General features: G+C 41.7%; 2 protein-coding genes across 8 annotated transcripts; both read left to right on the top strand.

Annotated features, from left to right (window-relative positions):
• The first annotated feature begins 785 nt into the window (after positions 1-785).
• Positions 786-11,422, top strand: eif4enif1 (eukaryotic translation initiation factor 4E nuclear import factor 1). 6 transcript variants are annotated; one of them, XM_079342190.1, is made up of 19 exons: positions 786-1,159; positions 1,857-1,990; positions 2,273-2,346; positions 3,098-3,225; positions 3,558-3,832; positions 4,286-4,484; positions 4,650-4,813; positions 5,505-5,643; positions 5,861-6,037; positions 6,618-6,895; positions 7,354-7,431; positions 7,841-8,027; positions 8,590-8,678; positions 8,913-9,046; positions 9,189-9,264; positions 9,360-9,483; positions 9,577-9,891; positions 10,019-10,189; positions 10,473-11,422. In XM_079342190.1, exons 2-19 carry the CDS (start codon positions 1,898-1,900, stop codon positions 10,658-10,660), a joined length of 2,889 nt encoding a protein of 962 aa, XP_079198316.1. In that variant the 5' UTR covers positions 786-1,159; positions 1,857-1,897; the 3' UTR covers positions 10,661-11,422. The 6 variants fall into 6 exon arrangements, with proteins under 6 accessions (XP_079198316.1, XP_079198314.1, XP_079198315.1 ...); XM_079342188.1 differs by having other exon boundaries at positions 788-1,159; positions 7,351-7,431; XM_079342189.1 differs by having other exon boundaries at positions 789-1,159; positions 4,283-4,484.
• A 1,116-nt stretch (positions 11,423-12,538) lies between these two features.
• On the top strand, positions 12,539-23,262 carry patz1 (POZ/BTB and AT hook containing zinc finger 1). Of its 2 annotated transcripts, XM_079341199.1 has the most exons (6): positions 12,539-14,063; positions 15,181-15,244; positions 15,358-15,529; positions 16,874-17,032; positions 19,450-19,653; positions 20,061-23,262. In XM_079341199.1, the coding sequence occupies exons 1-6, from the start codon at positions 12,841-12,843 to the stop codon at positions 20,540-20,542; spliced, it is 2,304 nt and encodes a 767-aa protein (XP_079197325.1). In that variant the 5' UTR covers positions 12,539-12,840; the 3' UTR covers positions 20,543-23,262. The 2 variants fall into 2 exon arrangements, with proteins under 2 accessions (XP_079197325.1, XP_079197326.1); XM_079341200.1 differs by lacking the exons at positions 16,874-17,032; positions 19,450-19,653.
• The last annotated feature ends 124 nt before the right edge of the window (positions 23,263-23,386 follow it).

Consider the following 23,386-nt stretch of genomic DNA (forward strand, 5'->3'; position numbering starts at 1 on the left):
AAATTATTACCTTCCGGTATCTGAACAGTTTAGGGCTCAAACATGTCCCTTGTGAAGTCCTACACAGTTTAGGTTCTTCTTTTAACTGAACTGTATATGGTTATTTCATAATATGCTTTCCAGTCACATATTGTAGCAATGCTATATAAAATGCATACAGTATAGGTCTAGTACAGAGTCTTTTGACATATATCCTTCCATCATGTAAACAGCTCATGTTTGTAAATGATTATTTTGTCATGAATATAACAGCATAGCCATCTCCCTAAATGTCTTTGTTAAGAGGACAGATGGACAGATGAGGGTGTGAACTCTGTTCCACAGAGGACTAGCTTCAGGTGGTGAAAGTAAAATGTGTCTTTGTGTCGTTCTCATACTGTATCAAATCAACTCATCATCACCATCATCATTTCATCACACACCGTAGTAGACCGTGATCGCTTACAGTCTATGATCGTGACTGGGTTAGTAAAAACATAGCAAACAATTTACATTCGGGATTGTTCGATATGTTTGTTTTGGACAGCTCAGGAGGGCGGGGTCAACTAACAGTGACTCGATTAGGTGCACTGAGGCGGCTATGGAAAAATGAAAATCAGGCCAACCTAGACGATAATGAGTAGCTGCCCTAAAGAGTGCCTGTTTCGTGATCTACATTTAGTGTGATATATTCACTAACATAATCATCTTTTTTCCCCTCTCCATTGGGTTGTTTAGTTATATGTTACAGCTACATAAATGGTTAGAACGATAATAATAAAACATAAAACATTTCCGACACACACAAGTCGATCCAGATTTCTACAAAGGCGCCGTGGGCACGATGTAATCTTTCCTAGGACCTTCTTAAAGCGGTGATCAGAGGAAAACTGAAAACTACGACTTGAGCAGACGTTTACTTAAGAATACAATACATTAATTTGTTATTTGGACCTGTGTGTTTGTGTTTAGTTACCCCAGTACGGTGTGCGCCTCCTAATATCACTACAACAGCTCAGACGATTTAAGACTTGGTACTCTCTGGGTGGGCTTTATCCCCCTGCCCCAGCTAGTTGGCTAGCTAGCTCATAGTGCTAGGCTAGCTAGCTGGCTAGCTAACGTGAACTGCCTGCACCGCTTTTCCGTCAGAGACCATTATTCCTCGCATCATTCACATCGTGTAAGTTGGCTTTTTTGTCGTTGTTTTATAAACGTGCTCACAAGACCGGTGTTATTACAAGACGTACACCTCTAATACTGAGTGAAGTGTGTGTGGGCGCTAGCCTGCTAGCTCTGTGTGTTAGCCGGTAACGTTTATATTCTCATACCCGATAAATAAATGATTAATTCATTCATACATTTGGTTGAGTTGCATTGACCTTTGTGGTGGTTTGATACTTTCGCAAAACTTGCGTTAGGTGATGAAGGTATTTATTTAATTGACATCAGCGCTGGATTAATTATTCTGATTGACATGTCTGATCTTAATTAACCTGTTAATTAACAACAGCTGCTTGAAACCATTTATTTAATATATTCACCGAGGTTCATTGTATTTTGTAATGTTTAGTTATTCCACGTAATTTAATTTTGATGTAAATCTGTTCATAGCTTTTTTTTTGCTATTGATGCTGTTTGTTTACTGTTTTTTTTGTTTGAGCTGCTCTATCCACCAAATTTCCCACATTAGGGGATCAATAAAGTTTATCCTCCTTATCCCTAACAACATGCTACTTTTCACACATAACTTGAATGACGCCATTGTTGCTAAAACACAAACAAAACCTCTTCTGTGATTGAGACAGACATCGACGTTTTTTTTTTTTGTTTTTTTTTGTTTTTTTTTTATTCAGGAGCGTGAACTTTGTTTCCTGCAGGAGCGGAGTCCCTGCTGAGCTGAGAGCTGTTTGTTGAAGCCATGGAGAACGATGCTCGAGTCGAGGAGAAGAATGATGAAGCTGCTGTGAACCAGGTTCAACAAACGGCAACAGCTCCTCACAGATACTCCAAGGTGATGAGAAAGAGATGTGCTGTCGATTTTTAACCCAGTGCTGAGGCTCATCTGATCAGTGAATGAGCACAGGTTTGAGTCAACATTAGTGCTGGTTATTTCGCCTGTATTTAGTCTTTGTGTCACGCTTTGTGTTGGCCTGGACTCCTTTATGTAAAATACATTTTTGTTTCTCAGTTGAAATATTTATGGTTTTAAAAAAATGGTTGAATTAAAAATGCCAAAAGTATGACTAGCATAGTTCTTTTTAACACAAAGTAAGCATAATTAATTCTTCCACAGGAGGAACTACTGGAAATAAAAGAACTGCCAGTCTCTAATGAAAGGCCAGAATGTCTCTCTGATAAATATGACAGGTAAGAATTTGTTTTAAGTGCATGATAAACATCGTTAGCAACATTATTTGTAGTGTTTAAAATTAGGAGTTTAACGTGTTGTTTTTTTTTTTTTTTTTGGCATACCTATTAAGAACAGTGACTTTAATTGACTTCAATTGACTAATTGACTTGATACCAGACACTGGGTGAGTCAAACTGTGGAGCCCTTTGAAGCTGGATTTTTCTACAAAGATTAAGAAGTCTGATAATGTTCTTAAATCAAGGAGATTTTTTTTTATACAGAAGCCATCTTGTGACTTTTACTGCCTCTGTTTAAAACATTTGATGTGTTGTATTCATATTGGACAGATTTCGAGAACGTCTCCTTATAAATGAAGATTTATTTTTTTCTGTTTTAATTACACTTTTGCCTCGTATTTTAACCTCATTGTTGCTGTATGTGACGTGGACCTTTTCTACTCTTGGCTTACAGGATGCAGGTTGAAATCTAATAATGGAGCTTTTGAATTATTGTCATGCTAACTTTTTTTTTTTTTTTTTAATACACAACGTAGTTAGTTTGTGTATGCTTTCTCTCTGATCAGAAGCATAGAGAAACACACTGACATGTTGCTCTGCTGTGTCTCTCTTAATGTCATGATCAGCCTTGAATCTTTTCTTACTGAGCATGTTACTTCAGTGTTTCCAGAATAACTTTGGACGGTTGTTTCTTATTTGAGTCTCTAAAGTAGTTGCGCATGTCATCTTTTTAATTTGTGTTTGGATGCAGTGATGGTGTTTGGGACCCTGAGAAGTGGCATGCCTCACTGTATCCCACTTCAGGACGTAGCTCTCCGGTGGAAGGTTTTAAGAAGGACTATGTGGACGACAGAGTTCCTTTGAAACGAAGGATCCCAGGTGAAGATTGAAATGAAAACAGTGGTGGTAAAATGGATCAGACTGTGTGTAGAAGGATGTTGGTCTCAGAGGTCTACTTAAAGTCATGGAGGAATATATATATATTTTTTTGTCAAAGGGTCCTGGAACTGTAACATTTACAATTCCTGAAGCAATTGTGCTTTTAAGTAGTACAAAGTTTGGTTGAGAGGAGTACGATAATAAAGCAAACGAGAAATAGATTTGTTGGAAATGGAACAGTCTTTAATAAGATGAAGCGATGGTTGTCTTTATATGGCTCACACGTCTAAAACCTCACCTTTTGCTGCACTGGGCATGCTTCCTGTTTTCAGATCCTCGTGAGCGCTTAAAGGAGGACGATCTGGATGTCATACTGAGCCCGCAGCGACGCAGCTTTGGAGGTGGATGTCAAGGCAATGCCGCCCTTGCGCCCCATGTCCGTCGGCCAATCAGCCCCCTGGAAAATAAGGAGAATGAGAGTCTTCGCCTGGGAGGAGCACGCCGAATCGGCAGTGGTCGTATAATTGCTGCCAGAGCGTTTGAGAGAGAAGCCCGTGCGGAAAAAGAGAGGGAGCGCGAGCGCGACTTTAAAGATAAAAGATTCAGGGTTGGTGTTCATGAGTTTCCGTCCATATGTAATGTGTAGCATAAAGTTGGTACGTGTTCCAGTCTGTTGAGAGAAAAAAGGTGTTCAATGAAAATTTTTTGCTCAGTCAAAGGGGATTTTAGCTTCAGTTTCTGTGGGGAAAAAAACCCAAGTGATGAAGATGACCTTTCTTTTACAGTATAAAACTCATCACAATTAAGATAAGATAATCCTTTATCTCACGAGCTGAGAAATGTACAATTAGCTTCACAGTTGAATAAGTTCTGAAGAAGAAACGGGATGTGGCTCTTTTAGCCTGTTATTTAAATTAGTTTTCTAAATAAAATGCAGATGGTCTTGTGTAAGTGGTATTCACAAGTGTGGTTCATTTCAAGAACAGTTGACTCATCTTGAAGCAGTTTGAACAGCATGTGAAGCCAAACGGTGACAGTTCTGCTTTGTCTGAACCAGCAGAGAGATTTCGGTGACAAACGTGTCTTCAGTGAAAGGAGAAGGAATGACTCTTATGCTGAGGAGGAGCCGGAGTGGTTCTCTGGAGGTCCTACCAGCCAGTCTGAGACAATTGAGCTCATTGGATTTGACGACAAAATCCTGGAAGATGACAAGCGCCGGTCTAAGCGGTCAAGGAAGCGAGCAGAGTCTGTGAAAGAAGGCATGTCAAAGCCTTGTTCTTCAGAATCACAGCACAATGATGTTGTCTAACCTTTTTTTTTTTTTTTTTTAATTTTTATATATATATATATGTGTTTGAGAACTTGTCAAGTGTGTGACTGCAATTTTGTTGTGACACTTTTTTTTTTTCTTTTTTTGTGTGCAGTTGTGGAGTGTAATGGAGGACAGCCTGAAGAGCAGGGTGGGGGTTTACAGTCGACTGCTGATCAGGAGGTTCCCCACCCCGATGTGCTACCCGAGCAGATGGCCGGAGACTTTGACTTCAATGAATTCTTCAATCTTGAGAAGACCATGCCAGGGCTGGCCTCAGTAAGTGCTGGGGGGCACTGTGTGGGTCTTGACGGTGGTTTCAAGGTGTAAACGTCACAGTTGGGTCGGCATTTAATTTATTTATTTTTTCTTCTTTGTGCATGTTTATATCTAATCCATACAAGCCAGTGAGCTGTGTCAGCCCCCCCCCCCCCCCCCCCCCAATCAAACAGATCTACAGGTCTGTTCTGTACAATCATGACAAACATTTAAAACAGTGAGATGATGGATGTGGTTGATCTAACAAATTCCATGTTAAACTTTTATTAAAATTCCCCTCTGCTGCACTGGCTTGATCTCACATGGACTGGTGGAGTTCACTGTCACTGATTGGTGCACGTTTGAAAAACAAATGTCAGCGGGATGCTGCATGGGGTTACAGGGCGGTTAATAAGCAATCCAAGTTTATGCCCATCATTATACCTTGACTTGAACAGCTACTAATTGGACAACTTAGCATCCATTGTGCAATCCAAAAAGTTGTGTACTGACTGGTTTGAAGCGTTAGATAAACACAAAGCCAGACAGCAGTGCATTCAATGACACTGCCCTTCAAGCTCCAGCACATTTTGTTCTTAATCAATGGATAACACCCAAAACGTAAGTGCCTCCTTTGTCCTTTTGTACCCTTTGGTTGGCTGAGGTTTGTGTTTTTTGACTCCGTCTCACATGCACAGTGTTTGTCTTGCAGATGATTGAAGACGTCCTGGGGGAGGGCCCTGTTTCTGCTAGCCGCTTCAGTCAGTGGTTTTCCAGTAACCTGAGCCCGTCAGGCAGCCGGTCCAGCAGTCTGAGGTCCACTCCCCATGAGGAGCTGGAAAAACTGGCAGGTAAATTATTTAATTTCCCCAGAAGGAGCTTCACGGAAATATGTAGTGTGAGACAAATCAGAATTTTTTTTGTTTTTTTTTTTCCCCGCCATGTAAGTGTACACATAGTCATTCTCCAATACCAGCTGGCCTTTTATGGTACATCCTTGCTTTGTAATCGACACTCTTCAAGAAACTGTTTGTCTCCCAAATCTTGGACTTCTTTGCTCTTCTGAAGGGCTTGAGCCACGCTGCACGTCCCCTAGCCACGGCCCTGCCTCATTCTTCACACCTATTCAATCATCAGAGTGCAAGGAGAACGTGGACATCCTGGAGCTGCTGCACAAGGCCAAAATAGACCTGAAGCCTCTCCTGTCCACGCTGTCTGTCAACAAGGCACGGCTTCGAGAAAGCAGTAAGTGCCTGTTCAAAATTGCTGAGTAGATAAGCGTGTTCATGCATAAAGTCCACATGATGTGAGAAGAGAATTGGAGTTGAGAGAAGCCCTGTAAGAGTGATGAAGTCGGCTTTAATTAATCTATGGAGACAGATATTTGCATACAGACGTCTAACGGTGGCTGCTGAGAATGCAATACAATAGATTGGGTTCTGCCGCTTTAGCTCTCACCTGGAGAGCTAAAGCTAAAGTTTTCCTCAAAATGTCCAATTTCAGCTGAAACGTAATTGGATAATACTGCTCAGACTATAAAAGAAAAACCAGAGCTCTCCTAGAATCGTGTTGGTTCCTTTCTGGTTCTGCTGACTTTGGGCGAATCTTCTAGAAATCTCTAATTTTCTGCAGAGACCGTGCACGACATCAAATGTCGCCAGTCTTGTTAATTGCAGGTTTATGTATGCAGCTGTGGAAAAGCTTGAAATACTACCAATAGGTGGGACGTCATTCACAACAACCCTTCTTCATCAGTGGTTCACCTGCTGTTGTATCCATGGTAACCGAACAAACATGAACTTGAGTTGTGTCCATCTGTCCACAGCTAACTGTGGCGCTGTGCTCTCACTGGAGGAAGTGGAGGGAGGGATGAACAGGATGAAGCTGGGCTCCGAGCCTGGACCGCAGGTGCGAAGAATGCCGCCTCCACAGAGAGGAAATGGTACGCCCTTTATGGCTGAACATTTAGAGGAGGCTTTAACTGGCGGCCCCAGCGCCCGTCCACACTCGCGTGACTCAGACATGTCAGCCTTTAATAAACTGGTCAGCAGCATGAAGGCAAGTGGAACTCTGCCAACTCACCCTAAAACCAACTCAAACAATGTAAGTATTTTCCCAACTTGATGTTTTCATTTTTCGTTGTCATTGATCCCATTTAACTTGGACATGGGATGCGTATACAAGTTTGTCCCCAAGTGGACAAATGACTACATGCATACATGTCTTTAGATTGGATAAGCCACGATTTAGATTGTTCATGAGGTATTTAAAAAGTGATGGGCATAAATTTGTTTTGGATGATTTGTTTGTTGTAAGAAAGCAGTGTAAGTGTAAATGTTCTATGCAAGTCAGTTCTGAGATTTTTCAGCTTAGAAGACATGAAGTCAGACGTATAATGAACACCGGGGGAAAAAATGACATTGCATTTCTCCAAAGGGCTTGCATCGGGCATACATGTAAAAATCCATCTGTGTAATATCAGCTGCTTTTACTTAGATGGGTTTTTACCTGGATGTTTGGGTGTTTGGCCACAAATTCTGTCTCCATGTACCTTACAGCAGATTTCAGACCAGGCCGTGGTGAGTGTCTCTGAAGCTCCAGCTCGACCGCCTGCGCAGCAACAGAAAAATATATTTCAGGTTTGTATGTGGATTAACCCCCTTGGGCTAATGTTGACAAAAAAAATTCAATGGCTTACGTTTTTCTTTGTCTTCTGGATTCTTTTCAGACGTGTCAGGATTGTTTTTATCTGTGGTGTCTTTTTTTTTTTTTTTCATGCCAACTGTTAAGGTTTGTCTCCACAGGTCTGCTTCTTCAGTGTGGCTAAACATTGAGAAGCTCTCTGTAGAGACTTTCAAAACAGTCTTATTACTGTACTTCCGACTCCAGAGAGAAGTTTCAAGCAAAACATCAAAATCTCTCTTCCATCCCAAGAGATGGATAAAAAAAAAAATCTATTTCAAGTGATCATCAGATATTTTGACTGTAAAATGTGAACAACAAGAACATGGTGAGTATGTGTCATTGAGATTTGACGTTTTGTTTCAGGAGCTCTTGGGACGTCCAGCTCGTAGTGCCTCACCTACACTACTTGGCAATCTGTTGGGAAGCTCTGAAGGCCCGACCACCTCTGTCCCGCTTCATGCGTTATTACACAAGGGACCCTCACCCCCACTCTTCCCACAGAGGGCACCCTCACCTGACTACTACAACAGTCGGCTGCAATCTTCAACAGGCACGTTCTTTTGGGCATTTACAGGACTGTCTGCTTATCTGTCATGAAATGCCTACACTCAGTTTAGTCTGTTATTAGAAAGGAAATCCATCCAAGAACAATGCAGACTACCAGTGCCCAGAGAAAACACGAGAAGGTGACGAGACCAGTATAGTCCAGGGCACTGGCAAATCAGTATCAAGTCGGGGTGGGACACATGATGTTCTAATGATTAAAGCAAATGTTAAGCACACAGCTATCTTAAATAAACCTAGCAGACATTACAGAGGGAAGCAGAAGTTAACTTTTGCCACCCCGCGCTGGTGAGCCGTTCTCTAAGGCCCCCGGAGACGCTGTGACAGTGAAACGAAACAGTTGAGTATCAGATTGGCCTTTCGTTCACACGGCATCTGTGTTTCACGGGGGTGAAAACGCAAGCTTTTGAATTCGACCTCCAGGGTGGAGCGAAACTGATGCGGTTGGCGTATCGCAGCCATGTGAACGAAACGGAGCGAACTGGCTGCGATGTGCTGGTGAAATGAGCTGTAGCATTAAAAAAAATTTCTCCCTGCTGAACTTCTAGGTTTTCCTGTTGGTCCTCAACCTATGTTACCAGAGCAGTATGCTGAAGTACACAGGTCTCTAAGCCCAAGATCTGCTGCACAGCATCAGGTATGGTGCATCTTTGGATTTGTAAACTTTGATTAATGGCTTTTCTGGGAAATTTTAAAGAAATTAAATCCATCATTTGTAGAATAAAACCAATTTTACATGTGGTTTGTAAACACAACTGTGTGCCCCCCCACACACAATGGCACCATCTAGCTTCCTCTAGTTTGTCTGAAGATCTGTCACATGGTCGGGTCACCAACTTTTTGTCTTGTGTTGTCTGGATTTTTTGTCCAGATGAGGGCGCTCTCTATGCCAGTTAACCAGGTAGACCTGGAAGCCTTGGCATTCCAACAAGACCTCGCTCTACATGCACACCATGCATTCCAGTCTGGCTTCAAGCAACCACAGGACAAGTCTTTTCGAAATAGGTAAGATTTTTATAAACATTTATTTTTGTCATATTTAGAAAATGTGGTTCACATAAACATATTAGACAATAAATAAACGTGATAACAATGGATTGGTTGACGTTGTCAAGTTATCTACAGCTGACATGCTTATGCTCCACAGATTGCAGTGTGTAAATCGCTCCCCTGTTCCTCAGCCTGCTGGAAGAAACTCACCAGGCAACGCTGTCACCAGCATGGTGAGCATAAACTTTATAGACCAAGCTGTCACATTTTAAAATTAGAAACCAATTGTATTGATGGCATTAATTTGACTTGTCCGTTTGTGCTCCAGTTGTCCCCATCATTCACACCCACATCTGTAATTCGCAAAATGTACGCTACAAAAGAGAAAAGCAGAGATGAATCGTCAGGTCGTTCAGAGACCAAGGAGGACGCAACATCACACTCTCAAGAAGGTACAGAGCATGAAATTCTACTCTCAATTTCTTGAGTTTAGCATCAGATGAGGTATCTAATTGTTGTTAATTTGTGCTCTGCAATCATTACAGACGGCAGCTCCAGAAATCTGTATCTAGAAGCGATGGATGGGCATGCTGGCCAGTCTGGCGGAGTGAAAGCAAGCTCCCAGAACTTGCAAAACAAGGACCCTGAGCGTCTCGGCTCTGGCTCCACCGGGCACCATACGCCCACCATGGTTCCTCCAGGAGCGACCTCATCTTTCCCACGTCCCATCTACCCCGTGCCGCTGCTATCACATGTACCTATGGTGCGCCCTCCTCCCCAGCTTCATCCCAATGTGGTACAACGAATGCTGGCCCAGGGTATCCAGCCCCAGCAGCTTGGACCTGCTCTTGTGCAAGCAGGTTGGTGTTGACCTTAAATTCCCCACATTCTCATTTATATTTAAACTTTTTAATGTCTAACTGTTTCACACTATTAACCTGAAGCTAAACCTCATAAGTTAATTATCTCTCGTATTGTTTACCCCAGGTATATTTCCCCAACATGTTGATCTCACACAACTTCAAGGCTTGCCTCCTGCCTTGCTTGGACAACCGCTGTACCCTCTAAGTGCAACAGGGCATCCACTACTACCTCCCAGAGCCAACACTCAGATACCGTTGGCAGTAATGCAGCAGCAACTTCAGCAGCAAAGACCCAGTGAGTACAAGGGATAAGTGCTGACTGGTTCAACCATGTGGCAAATAGCTTTCTAATCAAACATTAAATTCAAATTATAAATAGATTGTTGCAACTTGATGTTTTTAGATGGTTTTATGGTGAGGGTAAATTGTGCAGTTTTTTTTATAGTTAGAGCCAACAAGGAAAATAATGTAAACCATTGAACCTGAAACTCGGTAGATCATTCTAATTAAGATATTTGTGCCACAAAAACTTTTTTTTTTCTTTCCCTTGATTTAACTGTATTTTTGTCACTTTGCAGTACATCCAAGCATCCCAGGGCCTCAGTCGCAGAGCCAGGGACCTCACCGGACAAACGGCCCCCAGCAACATGGGGGTAGCCCCCCTCTCGGCCTCTCAAAGTGGTTTGGCTCAGACATGCTAGAACAGCCGCTCCCCTCCATGCCAGCTAAAGTCATAAGTGTAGATGAGCTGGAGTTCAGGCCGTGAGAAAAAGACAAAGGGCTGGATAGCAGGATTATGTTTTTTTCGTTTGCCCATCTCCACTTCCTCTTTACCATAAAAATGTGAACTTTAATTTGAAAGACAGTGCACAGACCTGGACAGTGTAACCATGCCATGCTTTGTCTTCAACCTTGAAGTCACTGCTTTTGAAGATGCGTTATCAGCAGAAATGGGAAGATAAGTGATGGCAGTTTGTTTTGCTGGCTGAGTGATTTTTTTTTTCTTTTTATTTGTATTAGGATGTGCGCAGTAAATAATGTATAGGCCCAATTGTACAGACCACGGGAAAGAATCTTATTCTCCCTGTATATAGCTTTTTTTTCTGTTTTGGTATGGGAAGTTTAACTGAAAGTCACCGAAAGCTGGTAGCATTCCTTTGTCACGTCAAACTTTAATTTCCCCCCCTGAAGTGCACTGAGAAAGGGCTACTGAAGCTGGGAAATGTTGGATTGATGAGTAACTTAAGTGTTTAGTCTTCCTCCCCTTGTGGCCCTTTTCCGTAGAAGTGACTGAATGGAGCGTTTGAAGACAACTCCAGGGGATGCAGCGAGTGCTGGTTGTGCCTTTTCTTTGTTTTGTTTTTCTATCCTTTTAAAACTGTATCCTTTCCCATCCAACCTGTCACTGGGGGGGTCAGCAGCAATGCTCACATTGTCAGTTTTCAAGGGTGGTCGGGATTCAGTTTATGTGCTACTAAGTTATAAAAAGCACAAATAGAATTAATAAATAAAATCTTCAGTAAAAACAGTTTGCTTCAATTGTTTTCAATACTTTGCTTTCTCATGTTCTCTGCTATATATTCAAAATTCTTAGAGCAACACTGTCAAAGATTCAACTGGCAAATAATTTTTTTATTTCCCCCAAGAAAACCATGCAACATGTTTTTAGTGCCAATACACCACCCTATCGCTCTCCACCTTCAATATCAAACATGTTTATTTATCTCATGTCTAGACTTATGCTCTAAAGGTACATAAAATATGGAGTCCTGGAAAATCTTATCTCTGGTCCAACTATTCAAAGGGAGCGTGGTCTGCTTTCAATGTTAGCTATTTGCTAGAAGAAACATATTTCGGACGTAATGACCCCATTAAAAATGTCCAAAAATAGGACTTAAAATTGCACTTAAAGCTATTTCATCTCTATGTGCAATGTAGTTCCAGTGATATTCAGCTGCTGCAAATATTCTAGTTTACAAGTCTATGCCCCAATCATCAAAGAAATATCAGGGCTCTAGTATTCAATGTGTGTGGGTCTATAAGGAATATTGTCCACTGTAGATAATTTAATAATCCAAGTTCTTAACCATTTGTCAGAATGATCTCGGTACCAAACGTTTAAAAGAGTTAATTATGTCAAGAATATACAATTTAATTTTGGAAACATGCATTCTCAAATGTCACAGCGCCCACAAACAGATTTTTCAACCAGACAAACTTTTCACTTATTACCAAAATCAGGGGACATCAGAAGGAGCTGGAACCAGCAAATGTAAGGCATCTTATCTCTAGAAATGACTTAAACTGGCAAATTCCTTTTGATTAACTCAGTCCCTCACTTCTGAGGATTTACATTGTCTGTCTTGTAATTTAAAATTAAATTGGTAGCTTTTATTAAATATATATTTTGTCAAGTGCAGGTGCCTGCTTGACTTGTACAGTATAATGTTTGTAATGAGTCTTGCGTGGGTTTAGACTGTGATCGTGCACTGTACAGGGGCTTTTTTTCTCTTCTGTTTGTGGTGGGTTGGGGGAGGGGTTCTACCATCACAGGACAAGCAGGAAGAGACTTGCATGTTCACGTTGTGGCATATTGGACAAGAAAGACCCCGAGTGAATGCTGGAGCACTTCTCTCAGCTACTGACCTGACGATGAGCGAACATGGGAAGAAAGCAAATTCTCATCAGAAACAAACCTCAGAAAACGCAAAACAAGAGCGACCCCCACCCCTCAAGAAACCAGGGTCAAAGTTCACAGGAAGCTGGGGGGCTGCCATTTTTCGCTACCGCTAGCATTTAACATTAGATGCTAAATCGACGGGGAGGGGTTTTTGGATCCTTTAACGTTAGCTCGCTGGTATCAAGTGCCCGAACCGGAGCGCACAAAACCCCGCTAATTTCTCCAACCGTCGCCGTTAACATCCATTGTTATTTGATGAATTCGGCATGGAGAAGGTAGCGGAGCCGTCTTGGACTTCTTCGTACACCTACCAGGTGAGCAAGCACAGCGCGGAGATGCTACACAACCTCAATGTTCAGAGGAAAGATGGAGGCAGGTTCTGCGATGTGGTCTTACGCGTTGGCGAGGAGAGCTTCCCCGCTCACAAGGCGGTGTTGGCCGCGTGCAGCGAGTATTTCGAGTCGGTGTTCAGTCGCCAGACGGAGGAGGGTGACCGCGAAACGAAGGAGCTGGAGATGCACACCATCAGCCCGAAAGTTTTTAAAGACGTTTTGGACTTCGCCTACACGTCAAGGATCGTCGTGCGTCTGGAGTGTTTCCCGGAGTTAATGACTGCTGCTAAGTTTCTGCTGATGCGGTCGGTCATTGAGATTTGTCAGGAGGTCATCAAGCAGTCCAACGTACAAATCCTCGTCCCGACCTCGCGCGGAGCCGACGCCAGCCTCTTCCAGGCCACCGCAACAGCCGCGGAGCTGGGTTTCCCTGTGGCTCCGCAGGATCTCGTAAACGGAACGGGAATTCTGGTGAACGTTCAGAGCTTTGCTAATAACACACAAATGCATGTGGACGGTATTGAAAACACTCCCGCTGTGTTATTAGAGGACGGTGGCGAGACGTCGGTGCCAGTTTTGGAGCCTGTGGAAGGACTGTCTGTTACCCCGACAACGGAAATATCGGGGCACACGTTTCAACACGACGCGGGCTCCCCAGGGTATAAAAAGGGCAAGGGAAAACCAAAGAGAGACGGTGGGGTTGTGGAAACTGTACTCTTTAGCAACAGCCCGCAGAAAAATACTATTCTGTTCCCATGCGGGACTTGTGGTAAAGCATTTACCGAGGCTTCCCGCTTGAAGAATCATGAGGCGCAACACGGAGCTAACGTCGGTGTAAACAATGCCGGTGAGCGCCTGTCAACAGCGGGCGGCATGTCTTTCATGTCTTCAGAGAACGGAGAGCTGACGCTGGATAACGGCAGAAAACGAGAGAGGACGAGGCGGCATGTCGGCTGCGACATTTGCGGTAAAGTTTTCCGCGATGTTTATCACCTGAACCGACACAAGCTCTCTCATTCCGGGGAGAAACCGTATGCGTGCCATGTGTGCGGGCTCCGGTTCAAACGTAAGGACAGGATGTCGTACCATGTACGGTCCCACGACGGCTCGGTTGGGAAACCTTACGTTTGCCAAAGCTGTGGTAAAGGTTTCTCAAGGTGAGTTGGTCATTCTTCCCTTTGACAGTCTATATGGTGTGTTTTCTTTGTGTTGCAGGGGGGAAAAAAAGATTTTATTTCTATTAGCACGCGTAAGTATGCTGTATTGTTTCATATATATATATATATATATATACATACATACATACATACATACATATACATATATATATATATATATATATATATATATATATGTGTGTGTGTGTGTGTGTGTGTGTGTATATGTTATACTCGAAGCAGGCCAGTGAAATACTAAAGTGGTTTTTCACAGTCATCACTAACTCAGATCGGTTGCAATCATTTAGTGTCAGTTTCCATCTGACAGTTCTCACAGGTGAGATGCTTAGACATGTAGCACAGCCAGTTCATCACCAGCATGAGATCCGGATCTAGTGCTTAGACAAAGAGCAGAAATGCTTTAAAGAATGGAGGGGGGGATAGCAGACCCAGGACACTCCACTGCATTAAGTTGGTTCTCAGTTTGATCAATTAAGGCTGACAACTTTTTTTGTCTTTTTTTTTTTTTAACTGGCACTTTTTTACTGTAAAATGTTCAAACCCTACAGTTTCTGTATTAAGAAAGCGTCATGATCATTATGGAGTGATTTGTCATCTGTGTTGTTTTAGCCATAAGCACGCAAACCAGTTTCCAGGCTCTCTTGTGAACTCTCCATCACCCCCTACTGCTCTGGAGGTTAAAATACATGCAGTCGTCAAATCGAAAAAAAAGTCACAAATATTTGGTGTAAAATCAGATTCATGATGATGCAGTGAATGTTTGTAACAAATCCATCTTATCTGTTGTGATTTAAGAACATGCAAAGACCCAGCCACAAGAAACAACTTTAAGTTGCGCTGTGTAGATTTGACAGTGACATTTGGAGAAGTGAAACAATTCTTTGCTATACTTTTCTGAACTTAATACGCAAACTTTTTATATATATATATATATATATATATATATATATATATATAAATAGTTGATGTCTTCATAGATACCATGCTAAAAAATAATTACTTTCCAAGAAGAATGCAACAGCTGTTTAATATGTTATATGTGGCTAATGGTTTTGTCAAACGCTAATGCCGTTTTTATTTGGGGTTTTTTTTTCAGACCGGACCACCTGAATGGACATATCAAACAGGTTCACACAACAGAAAGACCCCACAAGTGCCAGGTAACGCAAAGAGTCCACCGGATTTGAGTGAAAGGATTGTGACAACCACAACATCATGAATGTTTTTAACAGTGAGAAGTACAAAGGACGTTGAAATGTTCTGTATCTTTCAGATATGTAACGCCTCCTTTGCTACGAGAGATCGCCTCCGGTCACACCTGGCATGTCACGAGGACAAAATCCCCTGCAAAATGTGTGGCAAGTTTCTGCGAGCTGCCTACATGGCAGACCACCTAAAGAAACACAGTGAAGGAACACATAACTACTGCGGCATTTGCAACAAAGGTAATTTTTCAGTGTACCTCTTCACAGTTACAAACTCCTCCTGAAAAAAACTCTGTCCCAAATACAGACAGATATTCAGTTGTCAATGATGGGGTGTGTTCGAATTGTCCCTCCCATCTACTTTCAGCGATCCACTTTTCTTGGCCTTCTTAGCAGTGAAATAATCCTAATAACCACACGGTTGGAAATAAAATATCAGGTCTATATACAATACCAATATACTTCACTTTGATTGGTTTACATCATCAGCCTCACGCTAATAGTTCACCTCTGGGTTTAAGATTGCTCACCAAATTATTGTAGTGCTAACTTCCATGATCTGCGTCCCTTTTCCTTTTCTTTTTTTATTAACAAGGTTTTTACAAAATAGGTACTATAAGGGACACGTGTGCAACGCTTCTTTTATTTATTAGGAACATTTAGAAATTCCCTTTAACACATTGTCTTAAGTGCAGCAGCGACAGTTCAGACTTGAACACCTGCTCAGGTTTTTTATTGTAATATTTTAAATTAAATATTGAACAAAAAAAAAGTAATGTAATAATGCAGCAACCAATTATTTTAGAATAAAATAATCAATATATAAATACATACATAAAATACAGTGTTTGACACATGTATTAGACCACCATTTATAAGCGTGAGAAAACGTAAATATTTCAAAAATGTTTTAAAAACCGAACATTTTTCAGATTCAACACAAACAAGATCAGCAACATAATTGTAGGTGCTTCAAAAGGCACCAAACCAGGAAGATTGGCAGTGGAGATATCTCAGTGAAACCTAAACATCAGTTAAAGTCTTTTCTTCAACAAAAGGCTTTTATCACTTCTTCTGTCCATTTACATTGGAATAAAGCCAAATTGTGTCAATGCAGATGAGTCGGTTGACAATCAAAAAGCATTACAAAGGTAAAAGTGCAGTGATAAGATCTCCAGCAACATCTTTCCAAGTTTTTTGGCTTCTTATAGGAATTAAGATTTTTGGAAATTGACCCTTTGTCATGTCCCGCCCTCACCACGAAGTAACCTTCTGCCAAGCCGTCCTACCTACTTACGGCTACTAGGTCCCCCCCTCCCACTGAAAAGTCTTGGCCTCTATGAAACCTGTAGCATCCCCTGCAATGGTTGCTATGAGAGCGGGCTCTCTGATTGGTGAGTCAGCTGACCAATCAGAGAATCAACAAAGGGTCAATTGTGAAGCTCATTGTAGAGAGTCAGAGTGATGAATAATATCGAACCAAACATCGTATCTTCCTCATTAACATCAATGAGCCTGTTATCCCCCCATAGTCAAGGCCTTGAGTGTTTCAAACAACTGCCCTGTTCTCTCTTCTGGTCCCAGGTTTCTCTACTGCGTCCTACCTTAAGGTGCATATTAAGACACACCATGGCTCTCCTTTGCCCCCCTCTACCACAATGCACACCTTCCCCGAACCAAGGGGGGAGCTGCAGATGCACAACGGCAACCCTTACCACATGGGACGCCAGTGCTCAGTAGAAGGCAAGCAGTCGCCCGCCCCATCCCAAACCGTCATGTTTCTGGCTTTTATTTGCTCTGCTGCTTTTAGGAGAAACATGCTGCTGCATCTTTGTGTATGTTTAACACACGCACATTCGCCAACCTCCTATGCCGAGCTTTTTCACTCAAACATTTACTTTGTGCACTTTTCATGTGCTGGTTGTCTGTCTGATGGTGACTGTCAGCATGTCTTGTATTCAGAGGGGGCTGGGTATACAGAAGGGAAACAGCTCCCCTACTGCTTCACTCGTTGTAATGTAAGCTGCAAATACAAGGAGCAATATGATAAAGAATTTAAAAAAAAAACAGTCATGAAGGTAACGTGTCCCAACAGCATGCAAGCCTTAGATTTCGTATCAGATCTCGCACAATCAGATGTTTTGCCGATATTTTGATGGTGGACAAACGTAAGTGTGGTGCGTCATATTGAAAAGCTGTTGACTCAAAACACTTCACTCAAGTGCTCGTCGTGGGCAGAAAAAAGTTTCTCTCCGATGTTGACACAAGTCAAAGCTCAATCTTTAAATCACTGAAGTGGATATTAGGTGATGGATGGATAGGTCGTCAGTGCTGGAAATAACAAGTGTGTCCTCAGAAATAGTTCTGACTCATTTCGGATTTGATCAAGTTTGCTCAAGTGTCTGGAGGAGACGCTTCATAATTTGAGCAGTTTGGACGTGACTTTAGAATGAAAACATGCAAGTGTGTTTAAAACCACATTTCATTTCCTTCTTGTAGTTTGACTAGTAAGAGGCTCTGCCAATATGTGCACTTCTCATGAAGCGCTGTTCAGAGTGAGACAGATCTATATGAGGTTGGAAATGATCAGGGTTTGTAAAAGGTTGGAGAAACGGTGTAGAATGTAAATATAAACCGAATGTGATGAGTTGTAAACCATTGAAGCACAATGTTTGATCAAGATTAGCACAAAGACAAAATGTCATGTGACGAAATGGAGAAAGGTCATTGTTTATTGAAAAAAAATGATTTAGAGATAGATGACAGTAACACATTTGGGGGAAGAAGAAAAAAAGGTGAGGACAGGTTTGGTGTTTTCTGCATGAACTAAATTAACCCTGCCCTGAAAAAGAAGTTACTTATTTAACAGCATTTGTTGCTCAGAAACCTGTATTTATTCAGCATTTACGCTGCCTTCACAAATGTGCAGGTGGTTAGGAGTTTAAACATCAGAGTTGACGGTTGGAGTTCTGGGTCACTTCAGTTTTTTGGGTGGTTTTTCCTGAAAACGTTCAGCATGTGTGTGTTTGTCCTGCATGGCAATGGCAAACCCTGTCTGTCCCTGTTTGGCTGGTTCATCAGCAGCAGTTTTTTTGTGTGTTTTTTTTAACAGTACACAGTGTTGCATGACTGTCCCAATGTGTGCTCCATTTGCTCGGGGTTCATTGAAACTATTGTAGTTGTTCTTTTCCTGTGTGGGAGAAGCAGAAACATAGAGACAGTGCACAGTTAACAACAGTGAAACTTGTGGGCTCTGTGGCACATTTTCAAAGAATAAAGAGTCAACCTCCAGACCTCATAAGGCTCAACCATTTTCACTTTGTAAATCCTTGAAACGGATAATGTAAACAGGTTCAACTTACACTTACTAATATATAGGTGTATATTAACTGTTATCTGTGGTTGTGCTCCTACATGAACTGTGCTGTGCCAAAGTACGAGCAAGGATCAGGGCACTCGCAGCAGTCACACAAACTGGACTGTAGGGTTGAAGCGGTCTTGGGCACGGTACAGATTGCCTGGTGTGAGTGCGCCCTGAGTGACACAGTTGGACAAAAAACATGAGCCCACAGACCAAAACATGGGATGAAGGCTGTTGTCAGAATTGTGCACTGTCACTATATTAACTGCGGTTTTCCATTTCTGAGACGAGTTGTGATTGAACGTTACACTTTTTGTACAAAAAAAAAACTCAAATGCTTGTCGGCTTATCTCCCAGGAATATTCTTCAAGTGTAGAATGAATTGCATTAATAATGGCTCATTGGTCTTTGAAGGGAGTAAGCAGGGTCCTTATATTAAGCCTAAAATATATGTGCTGATTATCTGAGTCAAGAAGGTAATATTTTGATGTTGTTCGGACAGGTGGTTTATCTTTAGTTCTGCCTAAAACTTAATTTTTTGTTGAATTGTTGAGCGAGGAAAAAAGCCTGTTACATTGTGGAATAGATGGACTCTAGTTTCATGTTCTGAAGTCAAACTTTTGTACAATCAATTAAGAGCAGATCCAACTCCCGCGTAAGCAATAAGTTCTCAGGCAGAATAAAAAAAAAAAAAAAAAACTAGTGTTGAAATGAAGATAATTCTGTTCGCATGGTCTCCGCCACCTGTTATGTTTGCCCCCCCCCACCCCCTCCTCTCTCCTGGCCGGGTGTTGTGTAGACCTGTGCGCCAGTCGCCAGCTGTTTCTCACCTTGCCTGAGGCAGAGGGTCGCTTTCATGGACACCCAGCTCTTCCCCAGCCTGGCCCCCCAGCTTTGGGCCTGCAGCCTGAGCTGCTCATGGGGAAGGCAGGTGGGGCTCCATATTTCTGGGAGTGTCGCTCTGGCGGGCTGCCTGGCTTCCCCGACCATGGGCATGTCACAGGTCAGTACAGTCCAGCAGGAGGTGGGGGGGGGGGGGGGGGGGGTCGGGTCGGGTCGGGTCGGGTGGGGTGGGCTGGGTGCTACACAGGCAGTCTGTTGAATGAGAAGAGCAGGACTGTTGGTGGATTCTGGGCAAATGGACTGATGCAGATGATTCATGATGTTTTTTTTTTTTGGTATGTTAAGTCTTTGATTGTTACATTAAGTATCCTTTTATTTGTACTGGTGCTTGGGGATGCCCTCAAGAGTTCTCAAGTAAAATCTCTGCAGTGTACTGGATTTAGGTTTAAAATCTACAAAATGTGTTTTATGATCATTTGTGTAAAATCATGTCTCCTTTTCCCCCCTCTTTTCCTTTTCTCTATCTATCCTGTTCTACACCTTCCTATCCCCCCTTGATTACCGCAGACGGACAGGAGAACATGGGGAAGTGTCCTCATCTCGAATCAGAAGAATCCGATCCTTCATTTGGGGAGTTGCCCAGTAGTGAAGAGCTTAAAACGCCGCACAAACCAGACGGACCAGAGCTTGAGATGCCCTCTTTAGCCTGTAATGGAGCCTCTACAGATAGCTTGGGCTCTCCAGAGGGATCGAAAGCCAAGACACCAGAGCCTGAGAAGAAGTTTATCTGCCCTATCTGCGGTCAGGCCTTCCGCACCAAGTCCTACCTCAACAAGCACCAGCACAGAGTTCACAAAGCCCAGAAGACCCAGGGGGTTTCCGGGTCGAGCTTAAACGAGCTGGCGCCCTCCCTGACCTCCCCCTTCTCCCCTCAACAAAACATGTCTCTGCTCGAGTCGTTTGGCTTTCAGATAGTCCAGTCTGCGTTTGCCTCTTCACTGGTGGATGCAGAAGAGGGTCAGAGCGGACTGGACTTTGGGGGGAAGTGACGTAACTGCTCAAGTTAAAGCAAAGCCTTTAATACTTAGGACGAAGCCGGGTCGCCCACAGACGCTGCTCTATGTGGGAATAACTTTGCCTCAAGACTACTTTTTCTCTTTCCTCACATTGCTTAATGTTTGTGATTTTCTTTCACAGACTGCCATATAATTCCTACTTTTTCTACTTTTTTCAGAGTACGAAAAGTGTATACACGATGTTTGAAAAGGACAACATGAAAGTGTAATTTCCTCTATCTGAGATGAATCTGCTAAAGTGACGTTTGGTGTACTTTTTATTTGGTTCTTTGCTTTGACGTGTTTGAGCTCTCTTCGCTGCACAAATGTTTTCTTGTTGTGTGTTATTTACACAAAGCTTAAAACAAGTTTATTATGAATTCTATATTTATGTTCCCTGAGTCTTTTAAGAAAGATTTTCCTGACAACATGGATTTAAATAGGCCCTTATTTTTGTCACAGGTTTCCTTTTGAAGCTGTTCATTAGTCCATGAAACATTCCTAACAGGCTCACAGCAATTTACAACTCACATTCATATGAGCTTCTTCCTTGACTTGTCACATATCTAAATACACGACTGTTTAATGGGGAAAAATGTAAACAGAGATTAGAGTTTCACTTTAAGCGCTTCTCTGATACTGAAACAGCAGAATATTTTCGATCAAACGAAAGAAAGCTACCTCAAAGAAGTAAAAATGAACATCATATTTAGCATCAGGTGCATGTAGTTGAGTAAATTCTTGATTAGAGTTGAAGAAGAAATCACAGCGAGTTATAAATGAACCAGCATGTCAGCCTTCTTTTTAATGATAGTTCAGTCAAAATGTTTGAAGTCCTACCTGCAGATATATTTGTTCCATCATTTGAACGAAGCCTTTGTGGAGCTGCTGTGAAATGTGTACAGAGAGCAGAGTTTGCACATGGATGTGACATCAGAGCAGATGTGCTTAGATGAAGGAAATCTACTGGCAGCTCATTTGGATGTAAAAGGACCCTCAAGCTTTTTTTTTTTTTTTTTTTTTTCAATTTCTCATTCTTCTAATGAATAATTAGTTTTATGATATTGTATTAAGGTCCTTACCGCAACACATTTTTAGTTTAAAAAAATCTCTTCAAGGCTCAAAGACTTTTAAAGTCTTCAAATGTGTGTTGAGACTTGCAGTGAGCTTGTTTGGAAGGAGCTTCGTATCCCTTCTGTACAATGACGACGTTTCCAGCTCTTATTTGTTTGGTGTTAAATCAGTTGTGTACATGGAGCAGGGACCAAGGTCAGGTATATTAAGAGAAATGTAGAATATATTTTATTAACTTATTCATGCCCTCTGATTCTTGTATCGTTTTTTTTTTTTTTTGTTATTGTCTGTTGATAATCTTGTGATGTGCTTATTTTGAGGTTGGTTTTTTTCCCACTCTAAATTATGTTAAATTGAGGTGTGCGTGTGTGTGCGTGTGTGTGTGTGTGTGTGTGTTGGAGTCATACCCTCATCCTATAACCTCTGGACCAATCAAACATAATGCAGGTTATACAACTATTTCAATCATCCTCTTTATCCCGTGTGGTTCTGCTCATGTGCTGTTGGTAGATAACACGTTCTGTGTTTGCACTACTGGTCTCCAGGATTGGACACACGTTAATCTATCAAGGCGTCTCACTTTAAAATGTGTTTCATTTGAGACGTTCCTGTGAAGAGAACAAAAAGGTTTCTCTTGTGCCGTAAAAATGATAAATATCAAAGCAAGTCTCACAGAGAAGGATTTTAGTAGAGTGTGCGTTTGCGTGTGTGTGGCAACTGCTCCATGAAGCCATTGTGATCTGTGTTTTCATTCGTTCTGTTTGAATTATTTGTGAGTAAGTCTGTTCAACTCAGTACATTCCTATATTATTTATGGTTATGTTGTGATTGTAACAAGTGTATATACCATTCATATACACAATTTATTAATATAAGTATATATATAAATATATATGACCCAACCAGTATGATCAGTGTTTTTCAATGGTGGTCGTGTACATAGAAACAGGTTTTTGTTCTTGTCCATCATGTCGAGGGATGTTAACTTAAGGCTGTTTGAAGCTGAGGGACTGAATGTCGATCACTGGTTGGTGGCAGTTTGAGAGTTTCACTGTTCACCGTGCTGTTCTCATCTTTGACTAAGTTTATTTTTATCCCTCTTTTGATCCACTCTGCACTATTGAGTTCTTTAAAAACTAAAAGAAGGGTTGTTTTTGTTGTCAATTCTTTGGAAACAAGTGCTAAATGCTGTAAGGAAATGAGTGCTTTTCTCCAATGGGATGTTTCCTTTTCACTTACGTTGGTACTCTCGTGTATAAAGATGTTTTTAAGGATCATTTTTGGCCTCAACTCTGTTTTGCTTTCTGCTTTTGGTCTGTTGCAAAGTGCCTTCCAAATACTGATTGCGCACAGCAGTGGATTAAAAAAAGGTCCTGTTTTCTAAAAGATAAGAATTGTACAGAGTGACTTGCGTTGACGCTTTTGTATAAAAAAACACAGAAAATGTACAATATGTTAACTTGGTATATTATCATCATACTCAACCAGACTGCTCCTAAAACATGTGAGCTACATGTTTTGTTATAACGTCTTTCAATATAAGCATACTTTTCTATGGATATTTGTTTTTGTACTCTGTTATTGAGTCTCATCTCTCTTGTTGGTACAGAGATGAGTATCTAATAAACTGCAATTGAAAATGCTTGTTTTTTGTTTTCCTTTAGAATAGATTGTCTGCACATAAATCTGGTTCTTTGTGATATTAACATTTCATTTTTGCCTCGATCACACAAACCTTTTGGACCTTTACAGTGATTGACTCAA

The sequence above is a fragment of the Symphodus melops genome (assembly GCF_947650265.1).
Source record: "Symphodus melops genome assembly, chromosome: 4".
NCBI lineage: Eukaryota > Metazoa > Chordata > Actinopteri > Labriformes > Labridae > Symphodus > Symphodus melops.

Bases quoted from the DNA above. Each gene is read 5' to 3' on its own strand.
- eif4enif1 (XM_079342187.1), top strand. From the start codon at position 1,898: ATGGAGAACGATGCTCGAGTCGAGGAGAAGAATGATGAAGCTGCTGTG. The intron at 2,347-3,097 runs GTAAGAATTTGT...GTTTGGATGCAG, and splicing joins CTCTCTGATAAATATGACAG to TGATGGTGTTTGGGACCCTG. The intron at 10,190-10,472 runs GTGAGTACAAGG...GTCACTTTGCAG, and splicing joins ACTTCAGCAGCAAAGACCCA to TACATCCAAGCATCCCAGGG.
- patz1 (XM_079341199.1), top strand. From the start codon at position 12,841: ATGGAGAAGGTAGCGGAGCCGTCTTGGACTTCTTCGTACACCTACCAG. The intron at 15,245-15,357 runs GTAACGCAAAGA...TGTATCTTTCAG, and splicing joins AAAGACCCCACAAGTGCCAG to ATATGTAACGCCTCCTTTGC. The intron at 15,530-16,873 runs GTAATTTTTCAG...TTCTGGTCCCAG, and splicing joins CTGCGGCATTTGCAACAAAG to GTTTCTCTACTGCGTCCTAC.